Source organism: Drosophila serrata, unplaced genomic scaffold (assembly GCF_035046125.1).
Source record: "Drosophila serrata isolate PLE 108 unplaced genomic scaffold, ASM3504612v1 contig_376, whole genome shotgun sequence".
Taxonomy (NCBI): Eukaryota; Metazoa; Arthropoda; class Insecta; order Diptera; family Drosophilidae; genus Drosophila; species Drosophila serrata.
In genome coordinates this window covers 732,811-749,244 of record NW_028257274.1, presented here as the reverse complement: position 1 = coordinate 749,244, position 16,434 = coordinate 732,811, and the positions used below count along the sequence as shown (strand labels likewise).

At 37.7% G+C, this 16,434-nt stretch overlaps 3 protein-coding genes across 4 annotated transcripts in view; 2 read left to right on the top strand and 1 right to left on the bottom strand.

The window, feature by feature from the left end:
- dnd (dead end) overlaps nt 1-702 on the bottom strand; it is a 28,751-nt gene extending 28,049 nt beyond the window's left edge. The window contains exon 1 of the mRNA XM_020961506.2: nt 499-702. Coding sequence (XP_020817165.1) covers nt 499-501 — 3 coding nt within the window. The 5' untranslated portion in view covers nt 502-702. The remainder of the gene's footprint in view (nt 1-498) is intronic.
- On the top strand, nt 370-3,003 carry LOC110190854 (RCC1 domain-containing protein 1). 2 transcript variants are annotated; one of them, XM_086839493.1, is made up of 5 exons: nt 370-673; nt 733-873; nt 1,271-1,805; nt 2,078-2,153; nt 2,220-3,003. In XM_086839493.1, the coding sequence occupies exons 2-5, from the start codon at nt 786-788 to the stop codon at nt 2,682-2,684; spliced, it is 1,164 nt and encodes a 387-aa protein (XP_086695619.1). In that variant the 5' UTR covers nt 370-673; nt 733-785; the 3' UTR covers nt 2,685-3,003. The 2 variants fall into 2 exon arrangements, with proteins under 2 accessions (XP_086695619.1, XP_086695620.1); XM_086839494.1 differs by having other exon boundaries at nt 534-673; nt 1,271-1,932.
- Nucleotides 3,004-3,444: 441 nt separating this feature from the next.
- On the top strand, nt 3,445-4,623 carry LOC110190857 (uncharacterized). The gene is made up of 2 exons (XM_020961507.2): nt 3,445-3,616; nt 3,682-4,623. The coding sequence occupies exons 1-2, from the start codon at nt 3,612-3,614 to the stop codon at nt 3,944-3,946; spliced, it is 270 nt and encodes an 89-aa protein (XP_020817166.1). The 5' UTR covers nt 3,445-3,611; the 3' UTR covers nt 3,947-4,623.
- The last annotated feature ends 11,811 nt before the right edge of the window (nt 4,624-16,434 follow it).

The window sequence follows — 16,434 nt, the reverse complement described above, 5'->3', positions numbered from 1 at the left end:
CTAATAAAAAATAGGATAGGAATGGTTTCCAAATTAAAATTAGTTCATTTTTGGCTTAGCTATGATCTGTCGAAATGGCAAGGGTATTTAACTTTCTGACTTCATTTCGGAATTTTTTTGTTTAATTTATTAGTCAGTTGCTTAATAAAAAGTTTTTAAATAATATCGTTTCGGGAATAATTAAAGTAAAAGATATAACTACTTTTAAAAACACTCTTTGCCATAAAAATAATCACAATAAACAAATTGGCATCTTTAAGTTCATCCCTTTTTTTTTTAAATTGTTAAATTTTTGGCGCCAAATCGCTTTTTTTGTAGTGCTGGAAAAAAGCTCTAAATGAGCCGCAGCCAACATAACGTTTGAGTGTTGGACAAGTTGTATATATTTCTTTGTGTAACCATGACAACGATCGCGAAACGAAAACAAATTGAACAGTTACGGAACAAGAAGACGACGACACTTAATTAGCTGTTACGGCACACCAGCAGATAACCTACCATCCTATCAGCTGCTAGACACGAAAGATACTCCTATATCTTCGTAAATATATATTCCTGAGAACAGCTGATCCGCTGCTGCCTTGGTGGTGACCCGGCGGCGATGTCTTTCGGTGAACTTCCGGGGAATTGGGAGTCGAAAAGTGTAACACAACCACCAGGCACAACAGCCCAGGTTCAACGCTGTCCAACAACTAAAAACAAAAATTCTCTCAACGCTCCAACAAATTCCAGCAACAACCACAGGCCTTGTCGCTGCGCAACCGCTGGCCAGGAGAAAGAAGAAGATGCGGCTTCTATTTACGGGCTTCAACGCTTTTGGCCAACATGAATTTGTTAACGGCAATGCCGACGACTGCAGTGCCGGCTTCAGGGGTATGTAACGGTGTAACGAGCGGAGAGGCAGCCACAAAAGCCGTCGATCGTGCACTTAATTTGTACAGTAGACATTTGATAAGTTGGACACAAAGACCTTTCATTAGATCCGCTGCAAGTTTTAAGTTTTTAAAATAGTGTATAATATAAAAACTTCTTAAATGTTAACAATATTATATTGTAAAATAAGTATATAGATTTTTCTAGCCAATTAAATTTCACATATTTTAAAAATGAATTCCTACTTAATTATAGAATGTTTAAAATATAATTTAAAGCTATTTAAAAATGTTGAAGATAGGCTTTCAAGTTAAATTCCCTTGCCACCTTAATTAACATATTCCCTTTTATCGAAGTTCCACTGCCTGCTTACTAATCAGTCCTGATTTCATTCCAGAAATAAATGCACCTTTATCGGATAAAAACCAGTGCACGATTTCGATTGCCTGGCGGTATTCGGCCCTCGCTCTTGGCCGGAAGTTGTATCTGCGTGGCCTGTTGGCCCAAAGTCCCGAAGAGTGCGTGACCCTCGAGGCGGCGGGTGACATAAAGGCCCTGGCCGCCGGTGATACCCATTGCCTGGTGCTACTACACAACGGTCAACTGTACAGAGTAAAGCCTAACTTGAAGGCGGAACTAGTGCCAGTCAGACTGGAGGCTCCACCCCGTTCCAGCTCCAATTTGGGCACAAAGCGATCTATCTTTGGGATACCCAAGGCACCCGAGCTACCGGCATCGCCAATCGTTGAGCACATTGCCTGCGGATCGCATATAAACGTGGCGGTTAGCTCGGAAAATGCCGTCTACAGTATTCCCAGTTGCCTGCATCAATTTCCCGGACGACAGTTTCGAGTGGAGCAACTGGAATGTGGCCACGAGCATGCCGTGCTCCTCAATGGCAACGGTGACGTGTTCACCTGGGGAAATGGTCTGTGAGTATCTAATGAATCCATCCATGAATCTACCCGACTGTTGCTCAAAATACTTTTGCCGAGGGTTTGCTAATTTTGCCGGAAGTTTGCCAAAGAACAGTGGGAAACAAACACCTGGAAAGAGAGGGTACCTTTTATTTATTTATAAAAATATTCTTAATTATGAGTCACTTCAGTCGAATAATTACCTTTGCAAGAGTATTTAGAACTTATTTAATGATTTATCATATTCTTTTTCTATATTTTTTTTACATATTCATGATAATTAACAGCCGCGGACAGTTGGGTCAGGCTGTATTGAAAGTGGAGGAGGCGCCACTCTTGGTGGAGGCACTGGCGGGGATCAAGGTAAATATTTGCTCAGCTTACACTTATCTTCTGGCTGTCATAATCAGAAGGGAACGTGTCTTTCAGATAACTCGTATTGCTGCCGGTGGTTGGCATAGTGCGGCCATATCCGCCTTTGGAGATCTCTACACCTGGGGCCTAAACTGCAGCGGTCAGCTGGGAGTGCGTGTGATGAAACCGGGTGGTTTGCTGAATGAACCCACTGTCTATCCACTGCCCCAGTTGCATGATCTGCCCGAATGTAGTTGCTCCATAAAGTCTGCTGAGGCCGACGATGACTGTGCTCCGCTGGGGGTGTTTGCCGGTTCTCGTCACACTCTGGTGATCCGCAGGTGCGGGGGGCTATGGGCCACTGGCTGGTGCAGGTACAGCCAGTTGGGCAAGCAGCTCCACCTGGAACAGCAGCAGCACAAGAACCTGTCTTATTTGGATGTATTCCAGCCGCTGGATGGGATCACTCTGGACGCTAGTTCGGATCGAGTGCTATGTGGTCCTTGGTCAACTGTGATATTTTCTAAAGAAATTTGCTAGTTGATAGGTGCCTTTAAATAAATCTAAACTGTGATATATACTATATATCTACATATGATTTTGTACATTAAAAAACACAAGTAGTTTTAATCAAACGTTCCGGGAACAAAACAGCTAAATTTAGAGGCTATTATATTATGATATAAAATTAAGTATTATAGTATTTATAAAATATTCTTTATTCGTTTTAACTATAAGTACTTAAGGTTGTTTTTTCTATATGATATATTAAATATAACATACCTTTAAACTTAATTTATATTATAGTGCAAGAAATGGAGATTATATATAAATTAATAAATAAATAATATTAATAATACATTGAACGCCTTTTATTTGGTAAAGAGGGAGAGAAGTTGAGGAGAGGGTCTAAAAAAAATATATAAAAAGGTTATACATAAAATTTTATATAAACTATTTAAATTAACATATTTTAAATTTGAGAAGCTTTAAAGCTTTATAAAAAACACAGCAGAGACACACACCAATTTATTTGCTATACACTTTATAGCAAGCAGTAAAATAAACCGAGTAAATTTTGTATTTTAAAGGGAGAAAATAAACTTTACATTACTTTTACAAACATTTTATAATATATTATTTATTTACTTGAAAATGTAATTTATATTTATATTCTTGGAGGTGATTAATAAACTAGATATTAGTGTATAAAAACGCGTTTTTATATAGATTTATTATTCTTTATCAACGGAATGAATATTTTGGTTTCTCAAGGTTAGTTGCCTCCTTTTTTAGTTTTAGTCTTAAATCAAATACTGAAACCCAAAATTCAAATGAAAATAAGCAGGCTTATGAATAATTGTCATCCGCATTCCTTTTATTTTGACATTTTCCTTTATTTTAATTAAATTGCGAGAAAAATCAACGGGAATCAAAGTCGGGAGGTTAAAATCAAACAAGGATTGCATGGAGTAAGATGAATGAGGATCTCCTGGCCTGTGGTCACTACGTCATCACTTCCTAATCCCTTCCGCAGACCCAGCCTCTTCTTTGTGCTGTTCTGGCGTGTGGCCATGGATGTCCTGTATCCTTTTAGCTACATGGATAGGTTCCTGGAGGACGCTCTGGCTAACGAGAGCCTAGTGTGGACGCCGAGCACTCGCATCCCGCGGCTCCTGCTGACGGCGACGCGGAGTGCCTTTCGAACCATTCTCATGATGGTCATGTTGATGGAGTTATTCCAGGGCCTGGACGAGGCCTTGGCTATGCAGGCTGCGGCCAATAGAAGAAGACAACTCTAGAGGGAATTTGCTGCCTGCTCCAAGGGATTTGTCCTTAACTTAACTTAACTTAAGCAACTCAAAGAATTTTGTCTTGGGGTAGGACCTCCATTGTGTCATTATTCACCGAGTCAAGTGTCGTCGCCGTCGCTGTCGTCGTTCGTCGTTGTCGTCGCTGCTGCCCATTTAATCAGTGAATTTTATTTTTAAAAATGTTATTAAACAATATTTGCCTTAGCAAAAGTCAGACGCTCGCCCAGGGCAATAAACTTTTCAGCACTTGAGCCGCTCGATGACGAACTGTTCAACCGACTGATTGACTGACTGACTGACTGACTGATTGACTGACCGACTGATTGACAGAGCTTATTTTCTTTGTTTTTAGCTTTAAGTTGACGGAGAGAACTTGTGATTATTTCGATTTCGTGGAAGTGCGAACCAAGCAAAGGTTTCGATAGGCATTTTCATGCGTATTTATTGGAATATGGGTTATATTGATTATAGTTTCAATTGGGAAATGGTTTTTATTACTGGAATTTTTCTTGAAATATTTTTAGTTTCAGGTTTCTTTAATGAGCATATTAAAATATCTGTAAAGATATTATTATATTGTGATTTATATTGTGTTTAAATAAAGGATTTTAGGGGGAAGCAACCTAAACTTGTCTTAAGAAATTCACTCATTTATTATTAGTAAACAATAAATATATAAGCTTAAAATAAGTTCATAAAGTACACTGACTTATTTATCAATTAAAATAATTACACAAAATTCCCTTGACTTGTAGAGCCTCCAATCGTCGCCATTCTTGCCTTCAGGATTCTATAGCCGAGTGAGTTCAACGCTTTTATGCTATTTGCCAAATGAAAAAGTAAAAAACAAATGTTTATCTTATAATGCACTGGATGGCAGTTCAGCACAGACATGGTGCGTAAATAGGCTTTGCTTTTGGGGTTTACTTTTTCATTTTATGACCGTTTTTTGTACTTTATTTTTTATTTTTTGTTAGCAAACATTGTTATCATCGAAAAAACCCAGAGGAGAAGAGCATTGAAAGAGGAAGGCTTGTCACTTTTAGGTCGCAAAACTATTTGCGGCTAGAAATTGCCACCGACGGTGACTAACAGACAGAGAGGGATATATATATAGAAAGAGAAGAGAGAGAGAAAAAAGGGGGAAGAGTTTAGAGAGAAAGAGATAGATCGTTGGAGGAGTTCAAGCGCCTCGCTCAAGGCAATCGCATTCTGCAGCTTATCAGGGCGGCCAATGCAGCAGCAAGCTGGGAGAAACCTCTTGAAGAATCACACAGAGAATATATTTAAGAGTGAGATTTGTAGTTTTTCTAAAGAAAATACGGACAAATCTTTATAATCCTGAAACCAACGATTTGTTCGTGGTACATCTTTTGTTTGTTAAATACTCAGGGTGTAACCTTTGTAATTAAGAAATAAAACCAACTTCGGGAAGCCAAAGTTTATATATCTTTGCAGTTTGCATTTAAATTATGGGACTTAATAGGAAATCGATCATAACTTAGTTTAAAATTTACTCATTTACTAATTTCTCAAAGAATCAATAAATATTGTGAATTATTTTAACACAATTTTTTCCACAAATCCAAGTTTAAAAATCTCATAACTAAGTTAAAAAAGCATTAAATTCAATTCAGAAATCGTTCCTCTGTTAGTTTTTATTAGGTTAACCAATCTGCATACTCTTTTTACCATTTTAAAAAATTCAAATTTTTGCCAATTTTTGACAATTTTAATGATGTAACCTCTTATAAAATTTTTAAATTTTGAAAAAAATCTCAAAAAATTATTTTTTAACCGGACATGGTTAGATCGATTCGGCTTTCGATGCTGATCAAGAATATATATGATTTATAGGGTCGGAAATGATTCCTTCACTTGTTATAAGCTTCGGACTACCAATAAAATGGCTTTAAGTGGTTCTTAAACTTCTTACTTCCTGGTGATTTGCACACATTTTCTCAGACTTTTAAATTCTTTTTTATCCCATCGAATAAGAACTTTAAAATTTCTAGTTGTTTTTCTCTCTGCAACAAGTACGAAATGTGCTAATTGTGAAGCCCTCTTTTCGAGAGGGCTTTTCGTTACTCGAAAATTGTAATTCATGCGTGCCAGTAGACGCCAAAGTTTCAACAGAACTCAGTCAATCATAACCAAAAAAAAAAAGAAGGCCTAAGAACCAGAAGAAAACTCTTCTGCAACTTCAGGGCCAGGCCAGGGAGTTGTCTTAGTTTTTTTTTTTTTTTTGAATTGGGGAGGAGTTCGAGCTTGTTTGCCTTCTGTCCAAAAGGGGAGATCTGAGATCCCTCGCAAGTGCGTGCCATGCGGCATGCAACGATGAGCAGTGGCCACCAGTAGCCGATACGGATCCAGATTCAAGTCCAGAAGCCAAGACATCAACACACACGTCGCCACCAAAAAAAGTACAGAATAGACTTGAAAGTTACGATTTTAGGGAACAGGGAATTAAATAGGAATTTATAAATTTTTAAGGGTGTGAAAATTATATAGAAGTTATTAATTAGAAATGTTTGAAAAATGTATTAATACTTTCCTATATTTATTGGTACTAGTCTTGAATGATTTCCCCTTTATTTCCTATATAAAAATGTCTCACTTGTGGAACGATCACTGTACTTTAGGCCTCGTCAATTTTTTCTTATTTGTTTGCCAAGGCCTCACTGCACCTCCTGTTACCCTTTCCCGGACCTACCTTGGCGCTTAGCCTGGCCAACACGTGTTCGTGCCCAAAGAGAGTGTGTGCTAACAGCCTATTTGCTTTTGGGCGGACATTGAACCGCAAGAATACTCAGTACTCAGAATGCAGTATTCAGTACTCGCTACTAAGTACTCAGTATGTAGAGTCACCCTAAAACCCAACTAATCATCACTTTGTAGCCGTGTTAATAACTCCTCCTTGGATTCGTTGCCAACTCCCATTGGATTCGTCCATTTAAGTGAAAGAGGAAATATGCGAGTGGGAAAAGGGTGTGTGTGTGTGTGTGTGTGGAAAAATGAGGTGTGTGTGGGAAGAGGGAGTGTGTGCAAAGGAGCTTTGTGTGTGTGTGTTCCCAAAACGTTTTGGCATCCCAAAAGCATGTCGGCGGGACTCCTCCCCTATCACTCAAAGTGCCATAAAAATTATGCATGAATGTATTTGCTTCATTTCTGAAGCATTTTTTTTTGTGTCGTGATGCCACCCCCAAATATAAAAAGTGCCAAACCCCCAAAAATAAAAAAAAAGAGAAAAAAGAGGAGCAAAACCAAATAAAAGTACGAAAATAAAACGAATGCAGCAGCGTCGCATTTTTACGGCTCCATTCATGTGACGACGGAAGTGTCAAGTGGCTGTTGGCAACTCGTCGTCGACAAGGAAGTGCCCCTGTGCCCCCCAAAACGCCACCCACCATTTTCCTGGGCGTCCTTTTCGTCAACGTCGAAAATGCCGTTATTGTTGCCAGTTGTCTACATGCTCTATGCGCTGCTCCCATGTACATCACATCGCATCCCATCAGATTCCCCATCCTGACCTCCGACGCTACGCTATACGATGCACGGTGTCTACACTGGGAAAATTTACATGAATTTCAAAAGAAATATTTATAAAATGGGATAATATTTATGCCAAATGGTAACCCAATATATGTACAAATATTTACCAACACCAGAAACTGAGTTTAATATATTTGTAGCTTCTTTAAAAATAACAGTTTGTAATCAATGAATAAAAATTGTTTAAAGCGAAAACCCATTGGGAATTTTAGTGAGCTTTGGATTTTATAAAATATATAATTTTCTGTTGTAAAATATTCCTTGAAATGCACAAACTTATAACCCAAATTTGAACATATTTTTTTGATATATTATATTCTTTCCATATTTCTATTTAGGCTTACATTTCCTGTATTTTTTCTAAATTTTCCTCCAAGTGTAAGTTTGCCCAAGTTACATTCTCGCTCTCTCTCTCTCTTCTCTTCACACCCTCTATCCCCCATCTCTGTCACCGTCTGCCTTTGAGTGTGCAAACTTTTTAGCGTTTGCATGTGTGTATTTGTGTGCTCCGTTTTTCACAATTTGTTTTCTCACATTTTCTACTCGTACTTCCCATTTTTTTTCGTGTGTACTTTGCTTCATTTTTCTATGCCCTTCATTTAGCCGTCTTTGTTCTTTTTGGGGTACAGTTGTGCTTGTGGGGTTAAGTAGCCTATGTCTCGAACGAGAAAGTTGCAGCAGCAGAAGAACAAGAATAAGAATGCTGAATAAATAAGGCTTACATTTTCGAAAATAAGGCTTTAGGATTGTTTTTAAGATTTGTTTATCTAGGATTTGGGAAGTGAAGAATGAGAGTTCTATAGATAAGGACTCTCTTAAGGCTATTATAAGACTAATTTTGTATAAACATAGCTAACAAGAAAACTAAAGAGCCTTTTTCTTATGTTTGAATCTATCCTTTATTAGGATACAAAAATACTTCAAATTTTAAGTTATTAAGCTTCAAAATATTTTTAATAAACTTAAACCCCTTTAACCAAATACCAGTTAAAAATTTATAATTCATTTCTTTCCTGAACATTTTTTATAATAACAATTAGTCAGAAAAACTTTTTAAAATTATCAGCACTAAAGTCCTATCACCATTTTTAGTAATTTTAATTTTTCTTAATAATATTACGATTCCACAAGTTATCAAGTTATGCGAAAAACATAGTTAGCTTTTGCTGAAAAACTTTCCAGGGAGTCACTGCAATTAATGGCATTTAACTATCAACCCTAGAATTAAACTTTATGTCAGACTCCATGTTTTGGCACCCACTCTGCACCAATGCTTCTGCTTAAAATTCCATGACAGCTGTCTAATTTGTCGCTGCAATTTGCGTTGACAAGTTGATTGTGGCGGGGTGCCACACTCCCTTTCTTGGCCAAACTTTAATTGCAGTTAGCCACTTACATAACCAGCAATGATAGACCCCGATTACATGATTACTTCGGGACACCCCCCCAGAGAGTCTAGAGGAGTAGTCCATGGGACCCTGGGCCAGGCTTTCCCTTTCGCTGGGCCGTCTTTCTGGCCTAGACTCATCCTCATCTCCATTTTGCCGGTCTGCCGTTCTAATGAAATTCTGTTGCCACTTTTGCGACCTTCGCCTGGGGTCTGCCTCCATTCACATTCTCCTGCCTCCTGCCTCCATGCCGTCATGTTTTTGGTCAAACAGACGCCCAAAACGGCGGCCATGAGGCCATGACAACGACCATGTCTACGCTGCCTTGGCCTTAGTCTGCCTGTTTTCTGCTGCTATTTCTTGTTGCTGTTGTTATTTTTGGCATCAGCACTAGAGGGACCAGCATCTGTATGGAGACCGAAAACCAAATGAAACCAAACGAAACGTGCCGCCTGCCAGACTGCATTTCCCGGCTTTGGCCGCGTGCCACCAGCTGCCTGTTGCCTGTTTGCCGGCAATGCACTGTAAATATTTTCCTAATTTTGCTTCAAGAAAGTAGTAACTGAATGTTTATAAACGAAATACAGATTTCTCTCTGTGCAGGCATATCTGTGGCATTGGGGCGATGCCGGGACTCGGAATCGGATTTGCGTGGCGCGGCATCCTCTGGCAATGGTGGTGGAGAGTGGAGTGTGGTATATGGTAAATGGGTAAATGGTGGCATTGTGGTGGCATTGACATTGGCGGCGAAAGTGTGGCAACAGCTTACTACGGCCTTCTGGCTCTCTCGCTGTTGTATTTTTGGCCACAAAGTGCACACACACTGCGTATACGTAATATGTGTGCTCTATATAAGCGCGCGTTTAAATCGCATGACTTTTCCGCCAAGACGAACATGAATGGTGGACTATGGACAACTAGGATTCTCCTCCAAGTTGTGGAAACTTAGGGGAGAGTAGCTCTTCAACCGGGAGACTGAATACATCCTTAAAAACTTGACTTGCAAACCACTCTAACTTTGCATCCGGCAGCTTGAAGTTGTCGATAAGACTTCATTTCATCTTCTTCGTTCGTTCTACCAGACAAAATCTATTTCCATTTTTTAATCTCACTCTACTCACGATAATATGCACACAATTTTTTTCGTTGTCTGGCCAAAAACCAGTGGACCACATGGCAGACTTTTCTCTAGTTTTCCCCCCCTGCCTGGCTTTCCTTTTTTTCGCCTGTCTTTCCCTTAAAAGCAGACCCACACATACGAAACCAAATTCGATTTACATGCCTCGATACTTTGGGATTCTCCAGCTAGTAACGTTCTTCTCTGTACAATCTGGATAAGTATGGGTATTTTTCTTTCGCTTTCCGCTTTCTGCTCGTTTGCATATTAAAATTTCATATATGAATTTCTGCTTTATTAATATATCTTGCAGTTATTTTCGTTGGTTGGCTACGGGTTAGTTGGGTTCCTGCTCCATTTGCCCCATCAAACTGCAAGCTGAAATTAAATTTCATTTGTGTCTTCACAGCTTAGCGAAGAGATGATGCACAGGGAGAAATACTCAGTGAGTTTCAGGGGGTTTTAATTATTATTTTAAAGGGGAAGTAGTTGAATATACTTTGAGGTACTGAGATGACTTTAATCTTCTTTAAGGCAGATTTACTTCACTTGTAAATAGATTAAATTTATTTATTAAAATGTAATTATATATTTTATATTTCTCTGCTTTTCTGTGTAGCTAAAGAACAGAGAGCGTTTGTGGTTCCTGGTCTGGGTTCTGCATCTGCATTTGGATCTGGACGTGCGATGTGTGGCTCTGGATCTGGATCTGGGGTTTAGCCAGCGCGATTTATTGAATTATTTCGCCAGCAGCTGGTAAATTCGATTTGTTTGCTGGCTGCCGCATGTATCCGTATTTCTGTATCTTCTACTTGGTATCCGTATCTGTATCAGTTACCCCAGCTATCTACGTATTCCCATCAGCATGCGGAGTTCAACTAATTTGTTTTTACTTCATTGCATCGATGACGACGATGCCGACGCGTCATTGAAAATTAGACAAATTGGAAAGGAGTCGAAAAGGCACAAAAAAATGCGGAAATTATGTGTGTGAGGAATGTCTCCGTGTCTGTTGCCTCTGTGGAGTGTGAAGAAGTTGGCTGCACAATCAATTTGCACACACCAATACTGCGATGTCATATCATTTAAGTAGCAAATATCGCGCCCCACCAAAAGTTAAAGTAGTAGGGGTAGGCAATAAACGAAAAAAGTTTGTCATATACAAGGGTGTTTTTATATAGCCTTGCAGCGTAATATGTTTAGTTAAAAGTTAGCAAAAACGGTTAGGAACTCATTTCCGACCCTATAAACCATATATATTCTTGAACAGCAGTTACAGCAGTTTCGATTTGGCCATGTCCGATCCAAATATAAATTTTTGAGATTTTTCAAAATTTTATAAGGGGTTACATTGTTAAAATTTTCAAAGATTGGCAAAATGTTTAAATTTTTTAAATTGTAAATTGAGTATGTAGATTTATTATATATTATAGGTTAAGTTATGAGATTTTTAAGAATTGATTTGCAAAATAAATTGTCATATAAAAATATCAATATCAAACGTATTGAAGTTACAAGTTTTAACACTATATATTTCCAAAAAGGCTTCCAATTTATGTATATTAAATTATCAAATTACCCTTAAGTCACCAAAAAACCTCATTAAATAATCAATAAAAATAAGTATTACCTTTGAATAATAAATAAATACATCAAGTAATTTAAGAAATATAAATATACCATTCCTAAATTGAGTAACCCTACTGTAAAGATATTCTATCTCCCTTTTCGATGTTTTGTTTTTTGGTTTCTGTTGTTTTTACATTTTTTTTGTGCGCATTCGACGCGTCACCGTTTCGCAGTGCGTGAGGGTGTGCGAGTGTGAGTGTGCGGGTGTGTGTGTGTGTGTGTGGCAGTGTGTCTATGAGAAGTTTATTCAACCAAAGGTTCGGTTCATTGAACTTGTCCAAATGGCATGGCGAATATTCGGTTGTCGTAGGTTAGGTCGCTCGCCCATTGTGCATTCACGAAATGAAGTTGCGGCGAGTTAAGTCCGCTCATACCCTCTCTTTCTACTCGCACTGTTTTCTTCTCTTTCTTGCCCTGGCCGTGAGGAAAATGCATTTATGAGAACGCACAAAAGACGAACTGAATGGTTGTGCTGGCTGGTTGACAAACTGACTGACGACAGACTGACGAAAAACTGTGTGTGACGAAAAAGTGTAGCGGAAAATGCATTCACACTCACACACATACACACTCACACACGTGCACACACAATTGCACATATCAAAAGCACATAAAAAGCAATAAGTGAGCACTTTATGGCATTGAGGAAACGACGTTTGGGCAGCCTTATGCCATATGTTGTCGCATGTTCAACGCCGGCATGTTGGGGTTAAGCTGGCGGAGGAGCAGAAGGGGTTAATGGTGGGCCTTTTTTCTGGATAGGGCATAAAATAAACACTGATGATCACAGAGAGCAAATACGAAATAAAACAACAATCAGCCGCTCAGTACTGATATTTGCGAAAAGATATCGATAAACGAGCAATGAACCTAAAATACAATATTGATTTCTTAGTTCTATAGACTCTAGGCGAATCTCGAACGGCTTATCAAAAGGGAGTTGTTCCAGGTTTTCCTTTTTCTGTGGAATTTTCCTGGCAAAAAGTTAGTTAATATCTTTTAAAAATAAGTTGAATTGAGAGAAAACTTTTATAAAATGTAATATTAATTTTAACAGTCTTTACAACTTTGTTGACAGTGAAATCTTATTTTGAATATATTTTTTATTTACTATAAAAATAATAGGGAGGGAAACCAACTTCGGGAAACCGAAGTTTATATAGGAAAGTATTTGAAATCGATCACAGCTAAGCTTAAATTATTCGCATTATTTAAATCAATATTAATTAACCTTTTTATAGACAATTTCTTCGACAAATCCAAGTTTAAAAATCTCATAACTCAGGCAAAAAAGCATTAATTTCAATTCGGAAACTGTTCCTTTTCTAGTTTTTATTAGGTTAACAAATCTGCATACAATTTAAAAAAATGCAATATTTTGCCAGTTTTTATTTTTTAATTTATAAAATTTTGAAATTTTGATAAAATCTCAAATATTTATTTTCAACCGGACATGGGTTGATCTACTCGGATTACTATGGTGATAAAGAAAATATATGATTTATGGGGTCGGAAATGACTCCTTCACATCGTAAAAAGCTTCTGACCAAAAGGTCTTAAAAAGTCAGGAATCTCGTAACTAAATGTAGTTTTCTTTTGTGTAAACCATTTTTTTTGACCCCTCAAAGACTCTTCTTAGCCAGTTTGTGTTGCCAAATAAGAGCTTTCTCTCTGTTCTATGAAATTTAACGCCTTGATGGCTTCTGCTGCGTTGTGATTCTGATTCCAATTCCGATTCCGCTGCCTTTCAATTGTCACCCAACGAAGATCCGCCAGTCAACGTCAACTTACCACAAAATCTCTGGCCAAAAGGGGAAGGGAGTACCAGAAGGAGGCCTGGTGGCGTCTTGAGCCAGAGTTAGAGACAGAGTCACATGGTTAAAATGAGAAGAAGACTTGGTAGTTGGAGGTGGCCCAAAGCATTCATAGACGAAATATGAGGAGCAACCGAAATGGCAAAACGAAGCCGAGGGCTCGGGAACCAGTAGACCAATCTTCTGCCTTTGCTCCCTACTTTTCTACACGCCCATTTTGCATATATGGGTAATTTGAGAACATTTGCGCTTTAACTGCATGTGAAAAACAAAAAAACACAAAACAAAAAAATAGGTACAAAAAATAAAATAAAAGAAAAGTAAGAAAGGAAAACAAGAGATCTGGCAAAGAAAAATATGTGCACATGTGTAGCCTGCTTTGGTCTGGCCCGAACATCTAGAGTAAGACTTGGCTTAAAGGAAAGCTTTGATTTAGCTTAATAATTGTTAATGGATTTGTTTACTATGAATTTAAGTTAATATGCAGAAAGAAAGTAATTAAAAAGGTTAGGTTTTCAAGGATTTTAGAGTCTCAAAGATATATAAATTCCTTTTTAAGGAACTCTCACTGTATAGACATATCTTGCTGGCCATGTCCATGGTGTAGTGCTTTCAAAGGCCTAAACCGATGTCGCCTTGTTGCTGGTTGTTGGTAGTTGTTGCCGTTGACTTTGAGGGCTTCATCATCTGCTTTCGGCTGGTTACTTGGCTCCGCCGACGAAAACTGACAGCGACCATGGAGTCGAGTAGATCCAAGTGGCATGCCACTAGTACGTACACATGGTGCGGCATGGTGCGGCATGGTGCGGCATGGTGTGGCATGGTGTGGCACGGTGGAGTGGCTTAGGCTTAGGTTTTTGGAGTAGGCGCTTCCAAGGGTAGGAGACACCAACAACGACGTCAACTGGCGGCGCATTTCAAGTTGACTTTATTTTCAACGTCTGCCCGGGCCGTTGTCCGTCTTTTTTTTAGTTTTTCTTCCTTTATTTTATATATATTTTTTGTTGTTGATGCAGTCTTTTGGTTCCTCTTGGTTTGCCGTTTTACTTGGCACTCTCTTTATTTGCATTTCTTTTCAAGTTTTTTGCTGTTTTTGTTTTTTTTTTCTAGGGTCCGAAACTTGATGAATTGGGAATTAATGCCTTTTGACATGGCTTTTTGCCATGCGAAAAAAAGCACAACACAAAAAATGTAAAATAGTTCATATCTTCCAAGGAATCTTGTGAAGTTTTCCAGGAGATTTACTTAGACTTATGGGTGTCTTTGTTTAGAAATTTAGCTAATTGTTTAATTAATTGGTAGAAAACCAAGAAAAGAAGGTATCTTTGGGGTAGCCGAAGTTCGTATTTATTTGCATTTGGAAAGCCAAAGCTTAAATACTCTTGCAGTTTGCTATAAAATCAGGGATCAAACTAAATTTGAAGTCGATTATAACTAAGCCAAGAATGCAGTAATTTTAATTTGAAGAGCACTTTTATGTAGGTTTTTCTTAGGTAAAGAAAGCAGCGTCTTAAGGTTAAGTCAATAAAATATATAATATTTCGTAAAATATATTTAAGAAAATCCTAAATCAAATACACTTTCACACCATAACAATTAGTTTTTTTCAGACACAAATTATCTCCTAATTTATCAAAGCCCCCTTAAATTGTATTTGTTTTGTAAATTGAATGCGGTTTCTAATTATCATTTTGTGACATAGTCGCAGACCTCCTTCCTATCCACATATATTACACACCCATTCTACCTATATACATACTCCCCCTCTAGGGAACCCCCTTGGCTTTTGCTGGCATTTCGGGTATTTGATATCTTTTGTGGTTGTGGGACTCTCAACGAAATGGTTTTTCCAACTTCAATGCCACTCTCACTGCAGCAACAACTGACTCTTGGCTCACACTCCATCTTTTGGCAACACACACACATGTATACGTAGAGACATTTATTTACACATTGGCTAAGCCTGTGACTTTTACGCTGCCTTAACCCAATGCCTTCCCTTAACCCTTACCGCTCCAGCTATGAAGGGGTGGGGGGGGATTCCCCCAATTCCCTGCCTTGGCCAAAGTTCATTGCACTTTTTGCGCAGAATTTGTTGCCTAACCAGCCGAAGAACAAACGCACAGACGGACAATGTGTGTTGCCTTTTTTGTTGTTGTTGTTCTTGTTGTTTTGCTATTGTTTTTGTATTTTGTTGCTGTTTTTTGCAGTTGTTGTTGTTGCTCTCCTACTCTTTGGCTTTTTAGTTTCCCTGGATGTGTGCGAGTGTTTTTTTCGTGTTTGGCGTTAACATTGGCAGCAGGTGTTTGACATTGCGTCAAAGGTATTGCCGCTGTTGTTGTTGTTATGCACTCTAAAAATATTGTTTATATTTATAAATTTTGTTCTTATTTTTATATAAATTTGTTCCTTATTTTAATATTCTCCTAATACCTTTAATATACTTACAATCTTATATTGTATTATATTTCATATTATGTTTTTAGTTTATACTGCTTGATCTAGTTGAGAATTATAACTTTACTTTGTAAAATAGCCACTATTTCGTGTGGAAAATTTCTATATTAAGCTTTTCATAGTTTATCAATTATATTTATAATAGTTAAAGTTTCCTTTTAATGTAATGCTAATCGCTAAACGAGTTCTAGTTTAGAGTTTTAATTTTGTTTTGTATATTAGTATTAACTTCATGTGAAAAAATTTAGATCTCATATATATTTCTTTTAGCAAAATTCAATATACAATTAATTAAGACCAAATATCTCTAATTTAGTTAATAACCTATCTAAAACGTCAACCAATAGTTGGGAATTATAATTATAATTTGTTCAATTAATATATTTCCATATGGAACATTTACTTAAATTTACTTTTGTGTTAAAGTTTTAAATGTAAAATAAATTCTCTCAAAATTTCTCTAATATTATTGTTTTAATATCTAATTTTCTATACATTTTTCTCTCCCTGTGCGGTGGT

Bases quoted from the DNA above. Each gene is read 5' to 3' on its own strand.
- LOC110190854 (XM_086839493.1), top strand. From the start codon at position 786: ATGCGGCTTCTATTTACGGGCTTCAACGCTTTTGGCCAACATGAATTT. The intron at 874-1,270 runs GTATGTAACGGT...ATTTCATTCCAG, and splicing joins CTGCAGTGCCGGCTTCAGGG to AAATAAATGCACCTTTATCG. The intron at 2,154-2,219 runs GTAAATATTTGC...CGTGTCTTTCAG, and splicing joins AGGCACTGGCGGGGATCAAG to ATAACTCGTATTGCTGCCGG.